The following is a 22,621-nucleotide window of genomic DNA, read 5'->3' on the forward strand; positions in this document are numbered from 1 at the left end:
ACACAAGCCAACTCTTGCTATTTTTACCTGTCTGGTAAGAAGGAATAAATTTTTGAAAATGTTCCAAACACTGAGGCACACACAGCAACACTTTTTATGTGATTGCTAGAAGCCATTCACATAAATCTGCAATTTTCTTTCAAAGCTTACTAACAAAAGGAACCAGAAAACTATCACTTTAGAGGCTGAGGTCATGAATCATTTCCTCTCATAAAATGGACATGGGTCATGTAGGAAAATGTCTTTATTATTTAGAGATGCATGGTTAAGCATCTAGGGGTGGGTGAAATGTCATGATAGCTAAAATTGACTCCAGACCATTTCAGCAAAAAATAAAATACATGAAGCAAACATGACAAAATGTTAATCATTAAACCAAGGTGATAGGAATAAGGTGCTCATGACATGGTTCTGTTTTCCATAGGTTTAAAAATTATCAAAAATAAAAATAAAAAGGATTTTTAAAATATACATAGGGTTATCTTTTCTCTTTACTGATACCCTACCTGTTTTCAGGTATGGAGACTGATTGTTTCAATAAGCAGACAATGTCTGCTTGCAATTAGACATACCCAATAGAGGCTGCAGATTTGTGCATGCAAGCTCGATTCTTAACTGCTCTTTGGTTCTATTTATGGAAGGAAGAGAAGACGCATCTATTGAGAAAAAGCAGACTACAAAAAAAAAAAAGGCAGCATTGGCACCGAAGCAGGAAAAAAAAAAATGCCTTGTTGAGAGAGCACCACGTCCAGGAAGATTTTTCTTTTTTTTTTGTTAAGTCACAAACAGCTAAGCATGCTGCTCTGAACTGCTGGCAGGGCATTTTGTCCAAGTGCATCTAGTGTATGCAGGATTTATTCCTTTAAACAGATATACCAGCTGGGCAGCTACCTCAGGTTAGGTCCCACCCCCAACATAACTGACACACAAACACACGCAGGCAGTTAGAGAGGGGACTCACAGTTCTGAATACAGGAAGTGCAGGTTGCCCACATTGTCAATGTAGTTAGCAGGACTGAGCCAAGGCAAGACCAGCAGCAGAAGCGCCTTCATTTTCCGAGCAGTGTGCTGCTTTCTTCCTGGCCACCTTCTCTCTGTCAGCTGCAGGGACCCAGACCAGCCAAGCCCCTTTAAACAAACCTTGCCATATCCCCACAATCAGTAGATCATAACGAATCTGACTAAGAGCCTTTAGATTAAGCCACGCTGATCAATCACGGGCCTGTAAGAGGATTACACTCTCTGACTGTCAGACGAGGACATGTGAGAATGAAGGGACCCACCATGGTTGGCAAGAGGGCGTAGGCTGAGAACAAGCAGACTGATGCCTGGGAAAGGGACCAGCCCCTCCTGCAGGATGCGGACTGGTTCCTGGGAAGCAGCTGGTACATTTACATCACTGGCTGGGAGCAGACGGGCTGGGAGCTAAACTGTGTTGGGAGAGGGCATGAGCATGGCACATTCAGACCTCACGGTATGAATAAGTAAATAATCAAAAGCTGTCCTACATCTGGCCAGAGCAAGACACTGTAAGAAATTAGCATCTTTGGAACACAGCCTGGAGATCTGAGCTCAGAGCGAACCCTCAGATACTGCAACACAGGAGTGGTTTAAATATGAAACAATGTCACCCCTCCTGAGCACTGTATGTATATTTAGAATATGCATTTATGACGTTTTTCCCATCGCTGTCCTGACTACACTGACACATGTAAGAGAAGTGATGGCTTCCTTGCTAATTTTGAAAATTGGCACTACACAAGAATAGGCTATGTCATTCTCTTTGAGAATAACAAACAGTCCTAATAGACATGAAGTTCTGTCCAAACAAGGTACAGGTTTCTATTCTGTGAAAAAAGGTGTCACCCCATTCCTTCTTCTCCTGAATAATTAAATTAAGCTCTGACACTAGCTTTATGACCCTGGACACTTCATTTAAGCCCCCCAGCCTCAGTCCTCTCATCTTTGAAATGGAGCTAACGATGCCTTAGCTGCCTGGTCCAGGAGAGACTGGACCACATCATCTCTTCCAGCTTTCGGATCCATGATTCTAAACTGTACCATCTCTCTTAACATTAGGACTTCTTTGCATGCCTAGCTCTGGAATGCCATAGAAGCCCCCAGAATTCCCCTTCTTCTACCCCATATTCAAGATGATTAAAGACCATTTTGTAAATTCAAGGCCTAAAACAGTAGAAATAGCTCAAAGGGATAATTATATTAATGCCAACCAAGCGATGACAGCAAACTACACTTGCTAGGAAGCAGACCAGAGAAAAGTCTATGGGATGAGACCACCTGTGATGAACTGTGTACTAATTAGGAAATTGGCATTAAAGATCTGCATTTACCTGAGGCAGGACTAAAAGAGTTTAAATACAGAAGACCCTTAGAACGTGCAGATTTAACTTCTACAGTTTAGATCAGGCATAAGCAAACTTGATAAAGCATTTTGTTGAGGCCCAAATATGAATTCTATTCTGTGTAAGGCTGGTATGCAAGAGCAAGTCAGAGCTGGTGAAAAACAGTAAAAAGGAAGTTACATTTGGTATTTAGGTGTTGGAGTCAGACAGCCTCGAGGTTTGAATCCTAGCTGTGCCACATCCTAGCTGTGTGACACTGAGCCTGTCACTTAACCTCTCTGAACCTCCGTGTCCTCCTCTGTAAAAGACAGACAATAATAATAGTGCTTAACTCAGAGTTTTGTTATGAAGGTGAAATGAGATAACACCTATGAGGACCAAAGGGCTCCATGAGTGTTAGCTGTTATTAGTAACTACTAACAACAGTGAATGAGCCTCTCTGGCAGCTCAGCACGTCTCTCCAAGAGGCCTTGTTATTCTCTTCATGACATGTTAGAATCTTTTCCTGAGTATAGAGTCTCACAAAGTCCTGGGACATGCTTTTCTTGAATGTCCAGGGCCTGCTGTACAGATCCAGATCATCATAAGTAGCATGATATATAATATAGGCTGTGGACTTAATATTGGTATTGGATTATATTTCTGACAATCTTAGACACGTCAGATTGCTTCTGACATTTCCTATGAAAAAAGAAGGATGTCTGCTTATTGATCTCTTTGCATTTTAAGGGGATAAAATTAATCAACGTGAGTGCAATGAAGGTACTGTTTTCTGTTGTTGCTTTACGTCACTATTGCAACCACTGCTGGTTGCCTATCCAATATCTATGCTCCCCTTTTTCCTTATAGAAGGACCCAGGTTTTGCTCATGGTGGTAACGTACTCTCTCTCTGGCAGATGGGTGGCTAGATAACACAATACTGGCCATGGGTAAGGCATCCCAGAAAGTACTTTTAAGGGAGGAGTTTCAGTCTGTACATTGTATTTTTCCCTTCCTGCATGGAACTTTGGCATAATGCTGGAGTAAGCAGCCACCTTGAGATCACAAGGTGACAAACCTGAGGATGAAAGCTAGGAGCCTGGATTCCTGATGGCATCATTGCAATATCACACTAGTCTTGGGCTTCCTACCCCCAGGTTTTGAAAAAATAAAACTCCTACCTGGTTAAACCAATATAACTTGAATTTTCTATCACCTGCCATCAAATATAATCCTAATTAATATAATCCCTAGGGGATAAAACCCCACCCTCAAATGATCGTGAATTGCTCTATAGCTTCCTTGCCAGTACACAGCCCTAACCCTACTCCTTGCACCCATGCTTTGCCTGGCTATCCTATTTATCCTTAGAAAGTTACAGTAAGGATGTATATATCAAAGCAAAATTATTGTGGAGATGTTTAGCCAGGCTGAAATGACCAATAATACTAGTAACATACCTAGCTTCTCATAGGTAATATTCCCCTATATTTTTTTTCTCCTTGTAGTAGAATCTTCCCTGCACTGCAGACAGCTAGTTCAGGCTACATTGTACTGAACACACTTCAAAAATGGCTCCCTGATAGATGTAACAGAGGTTCCAGAGTAGATCTTTGGAGAAGAAATTCCCAGAACATTGGGTGCAAAGTTAACAAGAAAATATCCCCAGAGAGCCTTCAGCCAGGTGTGTCTTGGGCCAATTACATCACATTTTCATTCAGGGCTCTTTTCAAAACACTGAACAATGATCTCTTTATTTATGCTAGTAAATTCTTAAGAAGATTTTCTCATTATTATTATCTCCCATTTTTAGAAAATAAGAAAGAAATTGAAGGGCAATATGACTTGGCCTATGAAGCAATTCAATGTATGTGTGTTTTCAATTTCTTTACCTTTAAAAGGTCTTATGTTCAAAGACAGAAATCATAGCTTATATAGATTTTTCCTTTCTTTCAGAGACTGGCCTATTATGGATCCTTGATAGATATGAAATATGCAGATGATGATATTACACAATGAAGATGTGTTCTTGAGCCTAAGATAAGTCTCACTCAGGATCAAGGAAGTAAAAGCTTTGCTTCCACAACCCTCTCACTGATGGTCTGGGTTGAGAGGGACACACTGTTTGGGCCCACTACATTTCCTGGCAATGGCCTTTGGTTAGGAGGGCTGCCATTTGACTCAACAAGCCCGTCACCCTGCTGGGAATTCTTTGCAGCAGACCCACGTGATGGAAGTCTGCAAGCATCTCAGAGGGCAGACGTCAACAGAGTTAGCCAGAAGATTCCAAACACTAGCTCACAAGCTCGGGTTTACTCCCAGACAGAAGCTCTCTAGTCTGAAATCAGAAACAGTCTAAGCAGTCAATGATCCAACCAGTCACACCTGACCACAGTCAGTCCTAAATGCTTTACTTCAGGATTTATAGTCACTCAGGTTCTAAAGTAGTTAGATAACATTGTTTATAAATGACATGAATTCTGGAGAAAACAGGCAGCATTTGTTTAAAGATGTCATGGTACCTGCACCCCTGACTCAAGTCTACTGTTGGTCAAAGGATATAACATTTCAGTTAGACAGGAGAAATAAGTTCAAGAGATCTATGGTACACCATGGTGACTAACAACAATGTATTGCACACTTGAAACTTGCTAAGGGAGTGGATTTTAAGTGTTTTCATTACAAAAAATGGTAAGTATATGAAGTAATGCATGTTAATGAGCTTGATTTAGCCATTCCACAATGTATATATTTCAAAACATCGTGTTGTTGACAATTTTTATTTGCCAATTAAAAAAATAAAAACTTTAAAAGATATCTATTTTGTTTACATGCATATTTATTGAATAAAGTGATATTAAAGAACAAGCAAAACAAAATCTACAAACAAAAGCTATCTGCCAGCACGTATATATGGCAACACTCCTATACAAGCAGCCACCAACCCGGAGGCCTCACGTAGAAAAGTAATGAAAACACTCACCTCCTGGTAACCTCTTAGTTTTCCCAGTTCAAGGGACTGCAAAGGTATTAACTAGTATTCTTAATATCTCTAAGGGGAGGGAGAGGTGGTCTGCTGGCCTGTCACAGGCCCAAGGCCCAAGAGAGATGGCAGAGTCAAGTTCTGGATTAGCTCCAAATTCTTAATCCTTAAAATGCCCTGGGGATGGGAAGGGAGGGAGCGTATATTAAGCATTTGATGACTAACATTTACAATATATTTTTGGAAACATTGGTTTCAACCTACTTAGGAAGCCAAGGTGTGGAGAGGCTCAAGAGCAGGTGTCGCAGCCCACGCCTCCGTCACACGGGATCTTCCTCTCCAGAGAGCTGCGATGGGGCCTGCGAAGGCCTCTGAGGCTGCACCTCAAAGAGGTGACTCGATTCAATCACTTTGGGGTTTTCCTCACTGTTGTTTTTTGAACGTGCATTTCATTATCAGCTGAACGTTCATCAAGCCTTTACCGCGGGCTTCCCAGGGGTCCGTGGGTCACGCCAGCTGCGAACGTGGATGGATGAAATTCGTGGCCAGCTCTGGGCAGCTGAGGTGCATTTGTGTCATCTCTCTCCTAAAGACCCCACAAGTCCCCAACAGCCTCTTCCCAGCCCATTCCTTTCCCCACCTCTTTTCTGACCTTACCCTCAGATCCATGTGCCATTTCTCTCTATTTTCAAGGATACTCTCAGCCCCAAATCCACCCTAAATTAAGGGATGGGGAAGGGTGGTCATGTCTTCACTTTCTCCCCAGTGTCTCCATTTCTTCTCTTCTCTCTCTCCCCTCTACGCCTGTGGTGGGCAGAATAATAATCCTCCCCCCACAAAAAAAGACCACCTCCTGATCCTCAGAACCTGTGAACATGTGACTTCACATGGCAAAAGGAGCCTTGCAGATGTGATTCAGTTAAGGGTTTTGAGATGAAGAGACTACCCTGGATTACCCAGTTGGGCTCAATGTAATCACAGGAATCCTTACCAGAGGGAGGCAAGATTGTCAGGGTCACAGGAAGAGAGGTGATGACAGAAGCAGAGGTGAAAGAGAGAGGGGCAGGGAGAGAGAGAGGAGGTTGGAAGATACTGCCCAGCCAGCTTTGGAGATGAAGGAAGGCACCACAAGCCAAGGCAGGCAGGTGGCATCTAGAAGGTGGAAAAAGCGAAGAAAGGGGTTCTGCCCTGCGCAGCCTTGCCAATACTTTGATATTAATCCAGTGAAACCACATTGGACTTCTAGCCCTCAGAACTGTGAGATAACAAATTTGTGTAGTTGTGTAGTCCCCAACACAGCCGTACGGAATGTAGCATGTCAGGAACACGGGAATGTGTGGGGTGTGGAGGGAGCCCTCCAGGGCTCTTCTCCTTGGCTGCTTTCTCTCCTCCCCTCCCCAGATGGCTCCAGTCCCAGCCCTGGCTTTGGGCCAGCGCCCATTAGCACCTACCTCACCTTTGACCCTGGACCTCCCTCCCTCCCCACAATGCCCCTCATACCAGGGTAGAACTTTTAGCAAACGTCACAACTAGACTCCCCTTACCCTCTTCTCCTTTGGCCACACTTCTGTCTGGGCAATCAGGGAAGTGGGGCATCCTAGGTTAAATAACAGTGAGCTGCAACTCACAAACCCAAGTTATAAGCATTTGGATCAACATCTTGGGGAGAAAAATGAGTTCACCAAAATAATTGGTATAGAAAACATGTGCTGAGCACTACACCCAGACCATTGCAAGTTTTGATGCAAATTTCTCCATTAGAGAATCCATGCATGTCCCAAAACACAAAGACTCAGATTTATCAGCACCACGCTCTCCCAAGTGAGCCAACCGGCCATCCCTATATAGGGATCCGAACCCGTGGCCTTGGTGTTATCAGCACCACACTTTCCCAAGTGAGCCACGGGCCGGCCCAACTCAGATTTATGACCTAAGGTATGTGACCTTTAAAAAAAAATGCCTGCACCTGCCTCTTGCCCTAGTCATGACAGGAATCAAATTAAACACCAGCTTCCAAATTTCCTCTTACAAAATAATTGTGGTATTATTGTTCACCCTTTATTAAGCACCTTAAATGTTCTAAGAGAGTTCTTCATGTGGAACAAGACCCAGTTCCGCCCCTGAGGCTGTCCACACAAAGAATGCCTAGGAATATGACAATATAAGTGGACAAAATAAGAGGCAGACAGGTGGAACAGGTGATGTCAACCACCAGCAGCAGGGACCACACAATTCTGCCACCAGTGTGTGTGCCTTGACCGAAAAGTTAGCAGAACAAGTGCTTGGAGGACAAAACTTTTTAAAATTTCTCCTTTTAAATTTTATTTGAAAACACCTCACATCTTCTCAAAGAGCAGTTGGGCCTTGTCAATTCCCATACAGAGGAAATTCTAATAAACATGGGTCAAATTGGGAGACATTTTTTTCTTAAGTGAAAACAACCAGCAATGCCTGCCAAGAAATTTTTTTGGAAAACAAGAGCATAAGAGAAAGCAGCTCCTCAGCTTTTCCCAGTATCTTTTATGTTTCAAAACACACACGTATGAAATAAGCCAGTCACAAAAAGACAAATACTATATAATGCCATTTATGTGAGGTACTTGGAGTCGTCAAATTCATAGAGACAGGAAGTAGAATGGTGATTGCCAGGGGCTGGGGGAACAGAGCGGCAGGGAGTTGGTGTTTAATGGGTACAGAGTTTCAGTTTGGGAAGAGGACAAAGTTCTAGAGATGAACACTGGTGACAGCTGCAAAAAATGCGAAAATATTTAATACTACTGAACTGCACACTCAAAACTGGTAAATGTTATGTTAGTTATATTTTGCCACAATTAAAAAAAAAGAACAAAAAATCACCACACACACACACACACACACACACACACACACACACACACACACACACACACACACACACACACACACAACATAACCCTACTAAATGTTGCTTCTCCACACTGAACGATGACCATAAACACCTGGAATGTTTCTTATTTTGAATGGATCTTTTCATAGGTTGCAAAGAAAGAGAAACGGGCATCCCATGGACACCCAGGGCACTGGAGGCGCCTGGCCCTGGAGAGACAGGGGAGTTCCACCTGCCCCCGAGGACAGGGCTTCTCAGGCTCACGGAGGAGGAGGAGGACCTACCTTGTTTGGAAGTGATGCTCGAGATCACAGCGCTGCAGCACCTCGGCGCAGTGCTCCGTGAAAGGGCAGGTCACCAGCAGCTTGTTGAGAAGCTTGTTGACCAGGATGCTGGACTTCTTGCAGTGCTGCAGGACCAGGGGCTTGCGGTCCACAGGGCAGAAGTCCTTCTCCACCAGGAAGTTTGTGAGGCAGAGGGTGCAGTAGGTATGTCCGCACGGAGTGTCCAGAGGGTCCAGCAAAGCTTGCAGGCAGATGTGGCAGATGAGGTCATCGTCCACATCTTCCGTGTAGGTGTAGAAGTGATTTTCCTCAGGGGAGTGGGTTTGGCCACACACCACACACAGGGGTTCAGGGCTGGGATCTGAGTCACTGGCAGGGTCTGGTTGGTTCATGGTCAACTGGGGAACTCAGTAAAACTATATTTCCTCAGGAGCAAGTCAAGATCTTCTAGCAGCCATCCACAAACCTAAAAGAGAACAAGATGGCTCATCTTTGCTTCACAGTATATGGAAGGCTTATGCTTATGGAGGACACGAGACAGTGCTGCCACTGGACAGGGGACAGAGTTCTGATTCAGAGGGCCTGGGCTTCATGCCCAGTCTGGAGCAACGGATGGGACCTTAGGCAAGCAACCTTGCCTTGCTGTGCCTCAGTTTTACCATTCATTCCAGCAGGAATAATATTGACCTTTAACATCCTCATGTTGGTGTGGCAAAAATCACTTGGGTAATATCTGTGAAATGCCTAGAAGTAACTCAAAAGAAATATGTTCTAAGAAATGTAATTTGTGAATAAAACCAAATGGACCAGTGATTTAGAAAATTCTTTGTCAGATCAGGACAGGAAAAAAAAAAAAAGCTAATATTCTGCTGGCTTTCTGTTATCTTTCTTTTTCACCTTTCTCCAAAACTTAGAATATGTAGGCCATCAGAGCCTTCACAAATCATCTGAGAAGAAGTCAGAGCTGTTGAGTCCTCTGTGTTTTTACTATGGCAAGAGCCCTGTTTTCTTCATTCATTTCACTCAGTCATTAGTGCTTAAGTTGGCTCTGGATGCACTGCCTGGGTTCAAATTCCACCACTATCATGGGACAATGTTTTCAGCCTCTGTTTCCACATATGTAAAATGGGGATAATAATAGTCTACTTTAGAGGATTGTTGTGAGTACTAAATGGGATAAGATACATAAAACTCTTAGATTTGTGGCCAGCATATACTAAGTGCTCAATAAATATTAGCTACTATTCTTACATGTGTTTGTTTCTGAATTCATCTTGTCTCTAGTCTAGCTCCGTTGGCCTGGAAACTCAAAGCTGTAGTTCCTATAAGGGGTCTTTTAGCTTTGTTCTCATAGTACTCTTTAAATTCAATTGTTTATTTCTTTCAAACCAGAAGAGTACTATCACAATATGTATTTTCCTTTAATATAGGTAGGAGTGTGAAATAACGGGGTTTTTCAACATGCTTGATTTATATCTAGGAAGTCTCTTAGATAGTCAATAAATATTTTTCAAGTACCAACTCTGACCTAGGTAGTGAGTTGGATGTGGAGACCTTTGAGAGAGATTTAAAAGATAGCCCCCTGCTTTCAGGGAGTCCCTAGTCCAGAGGGGAGGTGAACATATACACAGGTAATTAGAAGCCCAGGAAATCAGTGCAAACCAAGACACTGGGTCACCTTTCATGGTGATTAAAAATCCTACAAAATGGGAGAAAATGTTTACAAACTATGCATTTGACAAGAGATTAATATTCAGAATACACAAGGAACTCAAGCAATTACACAGTAAAAAAAAAAAAAACCCCAAACAAATAACCCAATTGAAAAATGGGCAAAGGAGCTGAACAGACATTTTTTGAAGGAATACATGCAAATGGCCAAGAGTCCCTTTAAAAAATGCTCAATATCACTAATCATCAGGGAAATGCAAATTAAAACCACATTGAGATACCAACTCACCCCATTTAGACTGGCTGTAATAAAAAAGATGGAGAATAACAAATGCTGGCAAGGATGTGGAGAGAAGGGAACACTCCTGTACTGTTGGTGGGACTATAAATTAGTACAACCACTATGGAAAACAGTATGAAGATCTCTCAAACTACAGATAGATCTACCATACAATCCGGCAATCCCTCTTCTGGGTATACACCCAGAGGAATGGAAATGGTCATGTCAAAGAGATACCTGCACTCCCCTGTTCATGAAGCTCTATTTACAATAGCCAAGATATGGAAGCAACCTAAATGTCTATCTATGGATGACTGGATAAGGAAAGTGTGGTATATATACACCATGGAATACTACTTTGCCATAAAAAAGAATGAAATTCTGCCATTTGCAGCAACATGGATGAGTTTGGAGAAAATTATGCTAAGTGAAATAAGCAAGGCACAGAGGGAAAAATACCACATGTCCTCATTCATAGGTGGGAGCTAAAAGAAAAAGAAAGAAGGAAAGAAAGACCACAGTGGTGCCTTGGACTGGCAGAGGGAGAGAACATACCTAGGGTTACCAGGTGGGATGGGGGGTGGGATAAGAGGAATAATCACAATTAATTGGGTGGGGGACATGGGAAATAAGTACAATTTGTGGTAATGGGCATGCTGATAATATTGATCTGACCATCACATCTTGGGCACAGGTGGTGACAGCCAGCTTTGTATCCCGTGAATACACATAAAACAACAACAAAAAAGAATCCTGCCTCCTCCCTTGCCCCCAACTCAACTCTCTTCTTTTCCAAAGACCTTAAGTTTTCCATAAGAACATAAAGACCCATGAATAACCTAACAGGAAACTAGCCACGTTTGGAAATAGCATGGCAGTCATAAACTGTGTTATATCTTTTTTCTTTTCCAAATAAAGTCTGAAGTTGTTTGTACAAACATTGCCTTATCTCAAAAAGAAAATATATTGACTTCAAACTTTCATTGAGTCAGCTTTGTTGTTTACATTTCTGTACTGTGCTATTATGCCTAAAAGAACACTCTGGTCAAGAGGTTTAAGTAAAATGCCCTGAATGTGAAAACATTTAGAAATCATAGCAGTTTATTTAGCAGGAGAGGGGACCACGGAAGGCAAAGGTAGGAGGTGCAGAAGGGGGGGGTGACGTCGTTTCCAGTCAAATTTCATGGAAACCTAAACAGCTGCTATTTGTCCTCAAAGCTGATAGAAGGTACTGGAACCTCACAGGAAATGCTTTAAGTGACACCAGAAACACATGAAAAATAAACATGAAAATGGAAATGGGCCACCCAAAAGATCATCATCTATTACAGGGGAACAAAAGGTTCACCTATGAACAAAAACTCTAGATCTTCTACAGTTTCTCCATAAGAGTTCTGCCTCATAGCCCCACGCGCCTGCTCCTGTCCTTTCTTACTGCTGCAGGGGAGTGTCTGTAACAGGAACTCAGGCTGCAGCTCTGGTCCTACCACTGAAAGAACAACTCCATATTTCTGGGCCATTGCCTTATGGGTGAAATGGTGGCACTGGACGAGATTTTTGGTTTTCAAACTGTGCTCTGCAAGGTGTCAGACGCTTCTACTTCTGCATCTTCCAGGGGAGTGAAGACAGGAGGGGTGTGGGGACTTTGCCCACTTCTCCCCCACCCAGTCCCAGCTCTGCTTTTATTTCTTTGACACCTCAGGTTCCTCCTCATAATACTCTGTTCGAAGAACCCTAGCTTAAGAGAAAAAATACTTGCAAACCGCCACACTAGGGAGTATAAAGTCCCTTTCAGAAATAGAGTTCTACAATTCTGTGCTGATCAAGTGGGTTTTTTGTTTTGTCTTGTTGTTGGTGGTTGAATGTCTGGCAAAACCCCTTTTTCTTTGTTTTCTAACAGTTTTTGAGCATTTACCACCTGACAGGCACTGTGAGGGGCCTTATATATATTATGTTAATTAATCCTCACAAATCTTCAAGATTTTTATTATTATTATTATTATTATTATTTACTTAACAGGATGAAAGTGAAGCATGGAGTAGTAACTTGCCAGTCACACCAAAAAAGAGACTAATGGGGCCGGGACTGCCCGCTCCTAACCATTTCACTACTTTGTCTCCCAGCATCTTTCCTGATTTTGACCAGTCCAAATGTCAAAAATGTGAGTAATAAAATACAAGAGCCCCAGAAAATTAGAAGGTTCTAAATAAGGCCTCATTGCAAATACTGTAGATGTATCAAAGATCTCTGAAGGGGCCGAGCCCGTGGCGCACTTGGTAGAGTGCTGCGCTGGGAGCGCGGCGACGCCCCCGCCGCGGGTTCGGATCCTATATAGGACTGACCAGTGCACTCACTGGCTGAGTGCCGGTCACGAAAAAACGACAAAAAAAAAAAAAAAAAAAAAAAAAAAAAAGATCTCTGAAGAAAAAGATTCCTTCTCTTTACTGAAATTTTATTTATTTTACTGAAATTTTATTGCTGAAATGCCCGAGGCAGCATGAATGGGACAGGGTAAGCAAAAATGGCAGGCTTTCATTTCAACTCCAATTCTATTTTCTTTTCTGAGGGCAATTTGGATTCCCTGGCATTTCCCCATGTGAGTAAACCAAATTCTTAAACTAATATTAATGTAAACACTACTGTATATATTTTCTGACTTGACATTAGACTAAATAAAGCCTATATGAATAGAAACAGATTATGAGAGAATTGACCATACAAGGCGTGCTGGCTCTAAAGAAAAGAACAAGGTAGACTTTGAAAAATGTGATTCATATCATTTACCTGGAGGCTCTTATTTCCAGCTTATCTCTTACAAACATGTACCATGTTTTTAGACATACATGTGCCTTGCTGCTAAAGTGAGAAAAAATGATCAAAAATCACTAATGCTGAAAAGGTAAACTATGTTCTCTCTCCAGAAGCAGAAGAGAGAGCCTGTCAGCTCTGAGTGCATTTACACTTTCTCAGAGTGGGGGCCAGCGGCACTTCTGGCCCAGGCTGAAGTAAGCAGAGAGCTGTGATGTGGCTCTGTTTGCAGTCTGGAGTGAGAAAGCTGAGAAGCGGCTTCCCTCCCCGGGTGTGTGTGAGGGGCGGGGATGGAAGTCACACTGTTTTGGTACAACCTGATTGTGCCTTAGGAACCACCCTTTCCTCCTCTCTTCTGATTTGGGGTAGGACAGAAGCCTGAGGTGACTTTTAGTGATATATGTAGTCAAAACCACCAAGGTAGGACTAAGAAGCGCCAGGAAAAATATTCTCCGTCTCTGTTTGCCCTTAATCGCTGCTTCCTTTCCCACCGTTTCATGGTCTGGCCTGAAACCTACACAGAAGCTCCTCTGCCTAGTTTGTAAATTCTGTACTTCCTGGCTGACAACAAAGAGACATACCAGAGCAGAAGCGAGTCAGTGCTGCCTGCAGCCAAGAGGGTCATTACAGATCTATGTATGGCCCCCGCACTAAACAGATTTAAGAACATCCTTTGGGATATAGGTTGTTTGGAAGTAAAAATATGTCTGCATAAGGTAACTCATCAGAACAATGTGGTCCCTGGTTGTGCTACTATCCTGCTAATTCTCCTCTCAATGCACTCTGGCTTTATAGAAAATTGTTATCTGATCTAGTTACCAGAACAAATGATATACTCTACTAGAAACACAACTGGATAAACACATCATTTGTCATGCTACACCAATAACTTCATATTTTCCTCCAATAGGAAAATTCAGTAGAAAGGACAAAATTTGATCTTTATGGATCTTTAAAATCCTTAAATTAAAAAAATTTTAAAAATTTAAAAATAAATAAAATAATTTAAGAGATGCTTTTAGCATCTCTGAAATTGCCGCCTGAGTCATAGTTTTCTAACAATAGTAAGGGTACTCCATTTTATTAAAAAGAATTCATCTTTATAGTCAAATGGCAATGTGTCGTGCATTGGTCCTTTAACCTTATCAAAGATGAAACATTGTAGTCTAGACTATTTGAGCTGAAAAAAGATTTTGAGAGATGGTCCTTCAATGAAACAGGCCTTTATTACTTTATAAAATAGATCATTCTGCCTTTGGACAGTTCTAACTATTAGGGGGGGAAAAGCCCATATACTGGGCAAAAAATTGCTCCCTGTAACTCACCCATCCCTCTATGGATGCATCCAATGTTATTCTAGGAGCTCTTCAGAATATGTGTAATTCCTTAAATCCTTTAATTATCTGAAGACAGATCCATGTGCTTCCCGAGGTTGAACAGCCTTGGGTTCACCCAGCATTTCTTCAGGTTTCCAGACTCTACGAGCCTGACCAAATCTTCTCTGCAAGCTCCTGGATTTATCAGTGTCCCTCCTGCAATATATGGGTAGAATGAGCCCCAAAACCTCCAGGCCACAGTGAAGTGGGAATATCTGTTCCCTTGATCTGATTGTCAACAGACTAAGACTGTATCTGTTTTCTTGGTATCAACAGCACATCATTGCTGTTACTGGAGTGGGCAGAGCAGTAGACACTGCCCTGAGGCCTGGAGGAAATAATTCTGGGCTGGGGCGGGAGGAAGGGGGGGTGAGGGTGGGATGGGGGAAACACACACACACACACACACACATAATGTCAAGGGTAATAAAGTAGTAATTCAGAGGCTTTTAAAAGCAAAAACAAGGGCTGCCCAATTTAGCTCAGTTGGTTAGAGCATGGTGTTATAACACCATGGTCAAGGGTTCAGATCCCTGTGCCAGCGAGCCACCAAAAAAAAAAAAAAGAAAGAAAATGCAGATATTTAGTGGCACTAGGTGGGTTTATATAAACAGAAGAAAGTCTTCAGTAGCTACATAGTGTAGTATCAGAATCCACAGTGTATACCCAATCCCTAGCACGAATGGTATTTGGGTAACTAGGGCCTCTCCTATTTGTTTGTATACATTCTTTTATTTTGATAAATCTCATTCCAAAATGTACAGACATAATAAATTACACAGGAGAAATGGAAACCATTTAAACACATGGTAAATCAGAGACAATTTTTCCCACCCAGAGCACAAATACTGATTAACTTTCACTGAAAAATTTTTTTTTTATTAATAAATGAAAAAGTTAAAACAGTGATAGATCAAGGGTAGCTGATGAGGGGCAAGAGAAGAACTGGAAGCCTGCAGCTTCCGATGCTTCCTCCTCCCCAAAAAGATGCACAAGTACTCAAAAAGGAAAGTGCCTGAGGAGGCATACTAGTCACCTGGACCACTACAGATGTCCCCTTTTCCAGAGGAGGAGCATCTGCTGAAAAGCCTCGCTTCTGGAAAACTCCTACTTTGCCATGACAAGCACATTCAGCAAAATCCATTGAATACACCCCTAAATAACAGATCATTTATCCCACCAGTGCTGGGCTGAGCCATGTTGCAGCCTGAGGCAAAAGGAAAAATAGGTGTCCCAGTATATTTGTTTGTGTATTTTTTTAATGGTTATTTTTTTCCAGATCCTTAAGGTAGTTGCAAAAATGTGAAAAACATGAAAAGTAGGTATATTAAAACTTACAACATCATTTTAAGTTTAAATATTTTATTTATAGCAAAATCAGAATTTTTAAAAATAGTTTTACTTTCCTGGCTTTAAAGGAAGCAAATTCATCAGTAATATTTTCAAAATCTACCTCTTTGCTCATTTCATTTTCATACCTCCTCAGACACTTTCCTTTCAGAGTATTTGTACATCTTTTCTGGGAGCGGGGAGCATCTGAAATTGCCATGTTTGACAATTTCTCTTGGTTAAGGCATGATGTTAAATAATTTCTAAATAACTTTAGCTTTCTCATTCTGTCTTTAAGTGAATTTTGATCTTTTGTTCAGCATGGAATTTTGCATTAATTTTGATTTTTTAAACTATTGCATTAAAACTGTGATCACTGAGTTTCTTGGCACCTTAAGTTTTACACTTCAAGGTGAGTGCCTCATTTGCCTTACCTTAATCATGGCCTTGTCACTATTATTTTTAGAAACCCAAGTAGAGAGAGTGGGTGTCAAAACTGTGATTTGGATCCAGCTCTGCTATCAACCACCTTTGAAGGTCTTTTATGTTTTCCTTCTTCCTGACCTGGTTGCCAGCCAGGTGCAATGACAAAACTAAAGAATTACAAACTCTTCACAGGTGTGCCACTAAACTTTAACCAAGGTCTACACTGACTGTGGCTCCAGCTGATGGTTATACTTGATAGAGACGCCAGGTGAGCAGTTTGCTGAAAGGTTCTTGAGGCAAGAGGAACGGTTTGCTTCAAATAAGAGGAATGAAGTATAATCTAAAAGCTAGGTCCCAACAGAGATCACAAAATGATTGGTTCCTACAGTTTTGTTTCATGAGTACATAAGAGAGCTCAGTCAAGTAATAAACAGCTATCTCTAGCAAGGACCCTACATGGAATGTGACATTTTATAGACAGTGTGAGGCTCTGTCCCACTGTAGTTGTGTTTGCTTTGTAATTTTTGCTGACTTAAAGTTGCTCAAAATCTTTTAATCCCTTCAACCAATCTTAATGTTCTACAGAGTGTTTCAAACACATAAAGGCTAACTCTATACCGCATGATTTCCAAGGTAACTTTTAGCTTCAAGAAACTGAACTTAAGGTTTTTTGTTGCTGATGATGTTTTATATTTGGATGAAATTCCATGGGGCAGAATGGTTGCTTAGTTGGTTTCAAACTGATCACTGGGGCCACACTGCAGTGCAAAGATCACAATCATAGTCAGGAACACCATCCTAGACTGTGAAGAGCAGAAATATATCCATGGAGGAACCAAGTGAACCAGTGCCAGTAACTTCTTCACATGGTGACCTTGTCTTTCTAAAATAACTCACTCAGCAGGCATACTTGTCTAACTACTTCCCTGGGCCTGGCTGTCATCCCTAGATTAGATTATTGGGGGACAAGCAATTGCCAAAGTTAGGGTAAACTCTACCCTTCTCTATTAAACTAAGTAAATTTGCAAGCATATTTTAAATTTCAGATAAATTTATCCATAACCAGGATAGTACAAGAGGATGGGCAGATGCTCTGTGGACTATTCCTTAGCTTATAGACTCATATGGAATAGGGACGCATTAGGTACTTTAGTTACCTGAATAAAAATGGTCACACATGGGATAAAACTTGTCTTTGAAGGGATAAAAATTGTCTTTGAAGCAACAGTCCGGGTTGGAAGGGGGGTTGGTGTGTCTGTGTGTGCACATTGTGGGGGGCACATACACACTGCAGAAGAAAGGGAGACGAGGGAGGCAGGTGCTTATGGGCTGCTGCAAAAGTTGTGGTTAGCTCTGCTTCTGCTTAACATCCAAATCAACAATCTCGAAGAGGGAGTAAGCCACTCATTAATGAAATCTGTGAACATAAGTCTGCATGGTGTTGCTAACTAGAAAGGACAGAAAAGAATATGAATGGTCTTTAAAGAGGTCAGAAGTGCTCGTGTGTCAGGAAATTACAGGAGAAGTGAACTAAAAGGAGACAGCATAATACATCTGGAATCAATAACTGAGAACATAGATATACAGAAAGTGGGAAAAATAAGGGAAGGGGTTAAGGGAATAGAGTCCCAAGTGGGTAGACAATTAGATACAAGTTTTAGAAGCCAGGGAGGGCCTCCTGCAAGCACAGCTTTGCCTCTTTTGACAGGAGATTTTACCAGCACAGCTTTGCCTCTTTTGACAGCAGATTTTACCAGCTTTTCCCTGGGTGTCATGGCGCAACTTTCATACTTGGGGTTTCAAGTACCAGAAAAGATGTCCTTTTGTTTCCTAGTTGACAGACATGGTGAAATGGAACTGACCCCCTGCAAACAATAAAAATGAAGGCAGAGCATTCTGCATTGACCAGGGGCTCTGTTCATGCAAAGAGTCGCCATAGGATCCTAGGGAGAGCTGATGTCAGAGGAGAGGGATGGAAAAGAAGCACTCTGGCATTCTTCCACCCAAATCTGAAAAACAATTTCAGGAAGTGCTTATGGGTTTTACAAAACAGATTACTAAGTTTAATGGAGGGAAGGAAAAGATAAAGAAAGATATTTGAATTTTCCACATTTTTCTACTCTGTTTCAATTCGACAGGTGCTTGGTGATTGCTTAGTCCATGCCTGGCATTTGCCTTAAACTTTGTGAGAGTTCCCATAAGAAATTCAACTTCATCTCCATTGAGTTTAAGACTAATTAGGAAAATAGAGTTCACACATAGGGAAAAAAGGTTAACATACCAGAAGAGAATACACAATAAACGGCCATGAGTTTGGCTCCCCCAAAAAGGAGCCATGGACACACTTTGGAGGAAAAGGGACAAGAGACCAGTATAATGTGGCCCAGAACAGTCAAGCAAAGTTAGTGAAATAGATGGTCCTTGGGAATGATCACGAGAGATAAATGAGGTTTGGACAAGTGGGAAGAAATTCAGGTGCAGCGAAGAACTTGAGCCAACACATCAGTCAAGGAAGAATAGTGTACACACTGGTGTTTGGTGTCCCCGCATGATGACCTCTAAGGTTTTAAAATTATTTATTTAGAAGTCATAGGATTTTGAGTTGGGTAAGGATGTAAGAATCTCACCAAGTGAAGAAATTTTCTCAACATCCTTAAAGGATAACCTACCAGCTTCTTCTTGAAACACTGCCAGCGATGGGGAGCTCATCAGTTTTCAAACAGCTGAATGCTTCCCTCTTGTTACTTTAACCGGTGGCCCTTCTGCTTTTCAGTGTAGTGCATATTACATTTGCTCCCTCAAAACATGACAATCCCCTCCAACCCCATTAAAGACAGCATCGGGGGTTTCTTCCTGGATCTTTTCTTTTTGGGTCTGGTTCCACTTGTCTTGCTGGGTAGCCCAGGTGATGGTAAAGGTCCACCCAAGATGCCTTTTAGTTTGTTAAGGTCCCTTTGAAAACATGGTACCTGGAAGTGAACACTTATGCCGTTGTGGCCTGATGGACTTGGGATTAAGTGGAGTGATCACTTCCATAACCAGGACAGCACTTGTCCACGAATGCAATCTAAGATGGCATTTACTGATTTGTTTTAGTATACACATTACACTGTTGAATGGAAGAACTTGGTAGGTCTTTAGAGTACAAAACACTACTGTGCCTTGAAGACAAAAATAAATAATGGTAGTGGTGAGGGCTGCCACTTCTAACTCTCCTTGCCTGCACTTTGCCCAAAATTTTCACCTCCAAGGGGACAAGAAATGTCTCCATAAAAAGTTGGTGGGACCTCTGTATATGAATGTCAGTTGAGTGATAGAGTGGGTAGAATGATGGCCTCCAAAATATACGTCCACATCTTAATCCCAGAACGTGTGAATAGGATCTTATTTTAAAAGTGGTCTTTGAAGATGTCATTAAGTTTAGGATCTTGATATGAGATCATCTTTGATTATCTGAATGGGCCCTAAATTCAATGACAAGTGTCCTTGTAAGAGACAGAAGAGAATACATAAAACCAGAGGAGAAGGTGATGTGAGGACAGAGGCAGAGATTGAAATTATCCAGCCACAAGCCAAGGAATATCCGGAGTCACTAGAAGCTGGGAGAGGCAAGGAAAGACTCTCCTAGAGCATTTGGAGGGAGAATGGCCCTGCTGACACCTCGATTTCAAACTTTTAGCCTCCAGAGCTGTGAAAGAATAAATTTGAGTTGTTTTAAGGCACCATGTTTATGGTCATTTGTTATTGCAGCCCTCGGAAACTAATACAGGGGACTATGTATTTCCAGGGGTATTCCTACAGGAATGGGGTGAACATTCCCAATGGTCCATTCCAACACTTCTCTACATGGCTTAGGAATATGGAAAATATTTTGAGGTGGCAGCCACTTAGACTGTGACTTACTTAGGGCAGCAGTTCTACCTTAGTAAAAAAACATAAAATTTCCTTTTAATCCATTAATAAGTTAGAATACAGATAGCTTCAGAGATGACTGTTAGACCAAATTTGAAAGGGCCTCAAGGGGGAAAATGGTAGATTGACTGAGCGTGTGTGTGTTGTGGAAGACGTAATAGAAGTATGACTGTAATACCTAACGAGGAGTTTCAAAACACAAGGTGACTCATGTATTAATATGAGCACGCAGGAACCTAAACATGCAGCGTCTTATTCAAGAGGCCACATGATTGGCAGTAGCAGTCATAAGCAAGTTATGCAAATCATCTCAACAGACAGCAATGACATATTTAGATTCCACCATCATGCATGTGCTGTGGCCATGCACTGTGCCAAGAGGCAATTAAAGAAAATTTTTGGAGAGTTTCCATTCTGCTGTTGTTGAAGTCTTTTGTATCACTGTGACAAATGCATCAAACATAAAAAGCAAATAAGAGTCACTTGAAAATAATGGTGGAATTTAAGTCCACACATTCCAAGACACAAATTAGTGATGTTAAAAAAAAGTCCCTGGTTAATTAAGACAGAACCTATTACACTATTAGAATTGTACTAGTCAACACACCATGTCAAAGAACGTGGCTCTCTAGGGCAGGGAGAAGTTCTTTTAGAAAGGTAGAGGACAAAGGGCAGAGACAAAGAGAATAGGAATAAAGAGACTATCATAAAAACTGCAAATCTCAAATTTGGAGGTCATCTTGTATTCCAAGACACAAATTAGTGATGTTAAAAAAAAGTCCCTGGTTAATTAAGACAGAACGTATTACACTATTAGAATTGTACTAGTCAACACACCATGTCAAAGAACGTGGCTCTCTAGGGCAGGGAGAAGTTCTTTTAGAAAGGTAGAGGACAAAGGGCAGAGACAAAGAGAATTGGAATAAAGAGACTATCATAAAAACTGCAAATCTCAAATTTGGAGGTCATCTTGTCTAATCTACCTGAAGCAGGAATTCCTTTTCTCCCCTCCTTTTTAGAACAAAAATAATTTTTAAAAATATACTTAAAATATTTTTAAAATATATTTTTTAATATATTTACATTTTTGTTTTAATATAAAACAACAATAATTAATATTACTATTTAATGAGTAGTTTGCTATGTGTAACATACTGTGCTGGGTACTTGACATGTATTTTCTCATTTAATCTCTAAAATAATCCTATGAGATCAGTAATATAATTTACATTTTACAGACGAGTGTATGTGCTGCTGAAGAAACACAAATCCTCTTTGTCATTCATTCATTTCATTCATTCATTCAGCAACTATATATCAGGCACTAAGTATACCAAAAAATGATCACCTGTGGTAACAAGAAACTCAGTACACCAAAAGGCAACCTATTACATTTCTGGAAAACTGTAATTCATAGAAAGTTCTTCCTCTTACTGATCTGAAGTGTGTCTCTGTGTAACTAACCAATAGGTCACTGTGGTGTCCTGTCACATAGAACAAAATGAGATAGGAGGAAACGGTAAATGTAGGAAGTTTACAGGAAATAGCCAACACTTTCTGTTCCTGAGTTGTTCAGCTCAGTGCATTTTTCTGTACTTAGCAACTTTTATGGTTTTCACGTCAACCCTTATTCTTTGCGGATAGTACATGGTTAAATCTCATTAACCCAGGAAGAGCCTGGGTTGACATGAAGCCTGGGTTGCAGCCTTCCTTCCAAACAGTTTTGAAAAGCCTTTGATACTTTGGAGGCACTGTCAAAGACAATAAATTTGCCACCCACATAAAAGTGAGTCTGTGTGATGCCAGCACATAAATATCAGGAATAGTTTTATACTACCAGGAAGTCCAGGAATGCCAAGGCAATGAGGAGGACATGTTTTAGAGCCTCTCTTACATGTCCTCTCTTTGGCAGCATCTTACAGATGGCCTTTCAAGGAGTCACAATCCTAGCAGACCCAGTTTCTTCCACTTTAAGTGAGGAATTTAAATATAAAAAGGATGTCCTGGCCAAGGTCAAGAAGAGCAGACAGGGAGACGTGAGGCCGGGAATCACTGCTCCAGGAGGACCCACTGTCGACTCACGTCACAGAGTACGACTGCCCACAGGGCTGCAAAGGACCAGACACTTCGAGTGGCAGCTACCCTACCCTGGAACTCCAAGATAAACAAGATAATCTTGGTTAACAGGTTTTCCTTCTGGGCCTTTAGGGGCTTTTCAGGAAATCTGTTTTGCTCAGCGTCTTTGGTCTTCAACTAACTACTGTTTTCATCATTATTATACCCAAACTGTAGCATGCCCTAAGAAGTCTACCTGTATCTAAAATAACAATTTTTGTTTTCTG

General features: G+C 41.4%; 1 protein-coding gene across 2 annotated transcripts in view; it reads right to left on the reverse strand.

The window, feature by feature from the left end:
- Positions 1 to 22,621, reverse strand: part of LNX1 (ligand of numb-protein X 1) — a 113,970-nt gene that overhangs the window by 86,004 nt on the left and 5,345 nt on the right. The window contains exon 4 of one of the 2 annotated variants that reach the window (XM_063107766.1): positions 8,477 to 8,942. In XM_063107766.1, coding sequence (XP_062963836.1) covers positions 8,477 to 8,868 — 392 coding nt within the window. In that variant the 5' untranslated portion in view covers positions 8,869 to 8,942. Of the gene's footprint in view, positions 1 to 961; positions 1,270 to 8,476; positions 8,943 to 22,621 lie in introns of those variants that run through there. The other variant, XM_063107765.1, reaches the window with a different exon arrangement.

This window comes from Cynocephalus volans, chromosome 9 (genome assembly GCF_027409185.1).
Source record: "Cynocephalus volans isolate mCynVol1 chromosome 9, mCynVol1.pri, whole genome shotgun sequence".
NCBI classification, from domain to species: domain Eukaryota; kingdom Metazoa; phylum Chordata; class Mammalia; order Dermoptera; family Cynocephalidae; genus Cynocephalus; species Cynocephalus volans.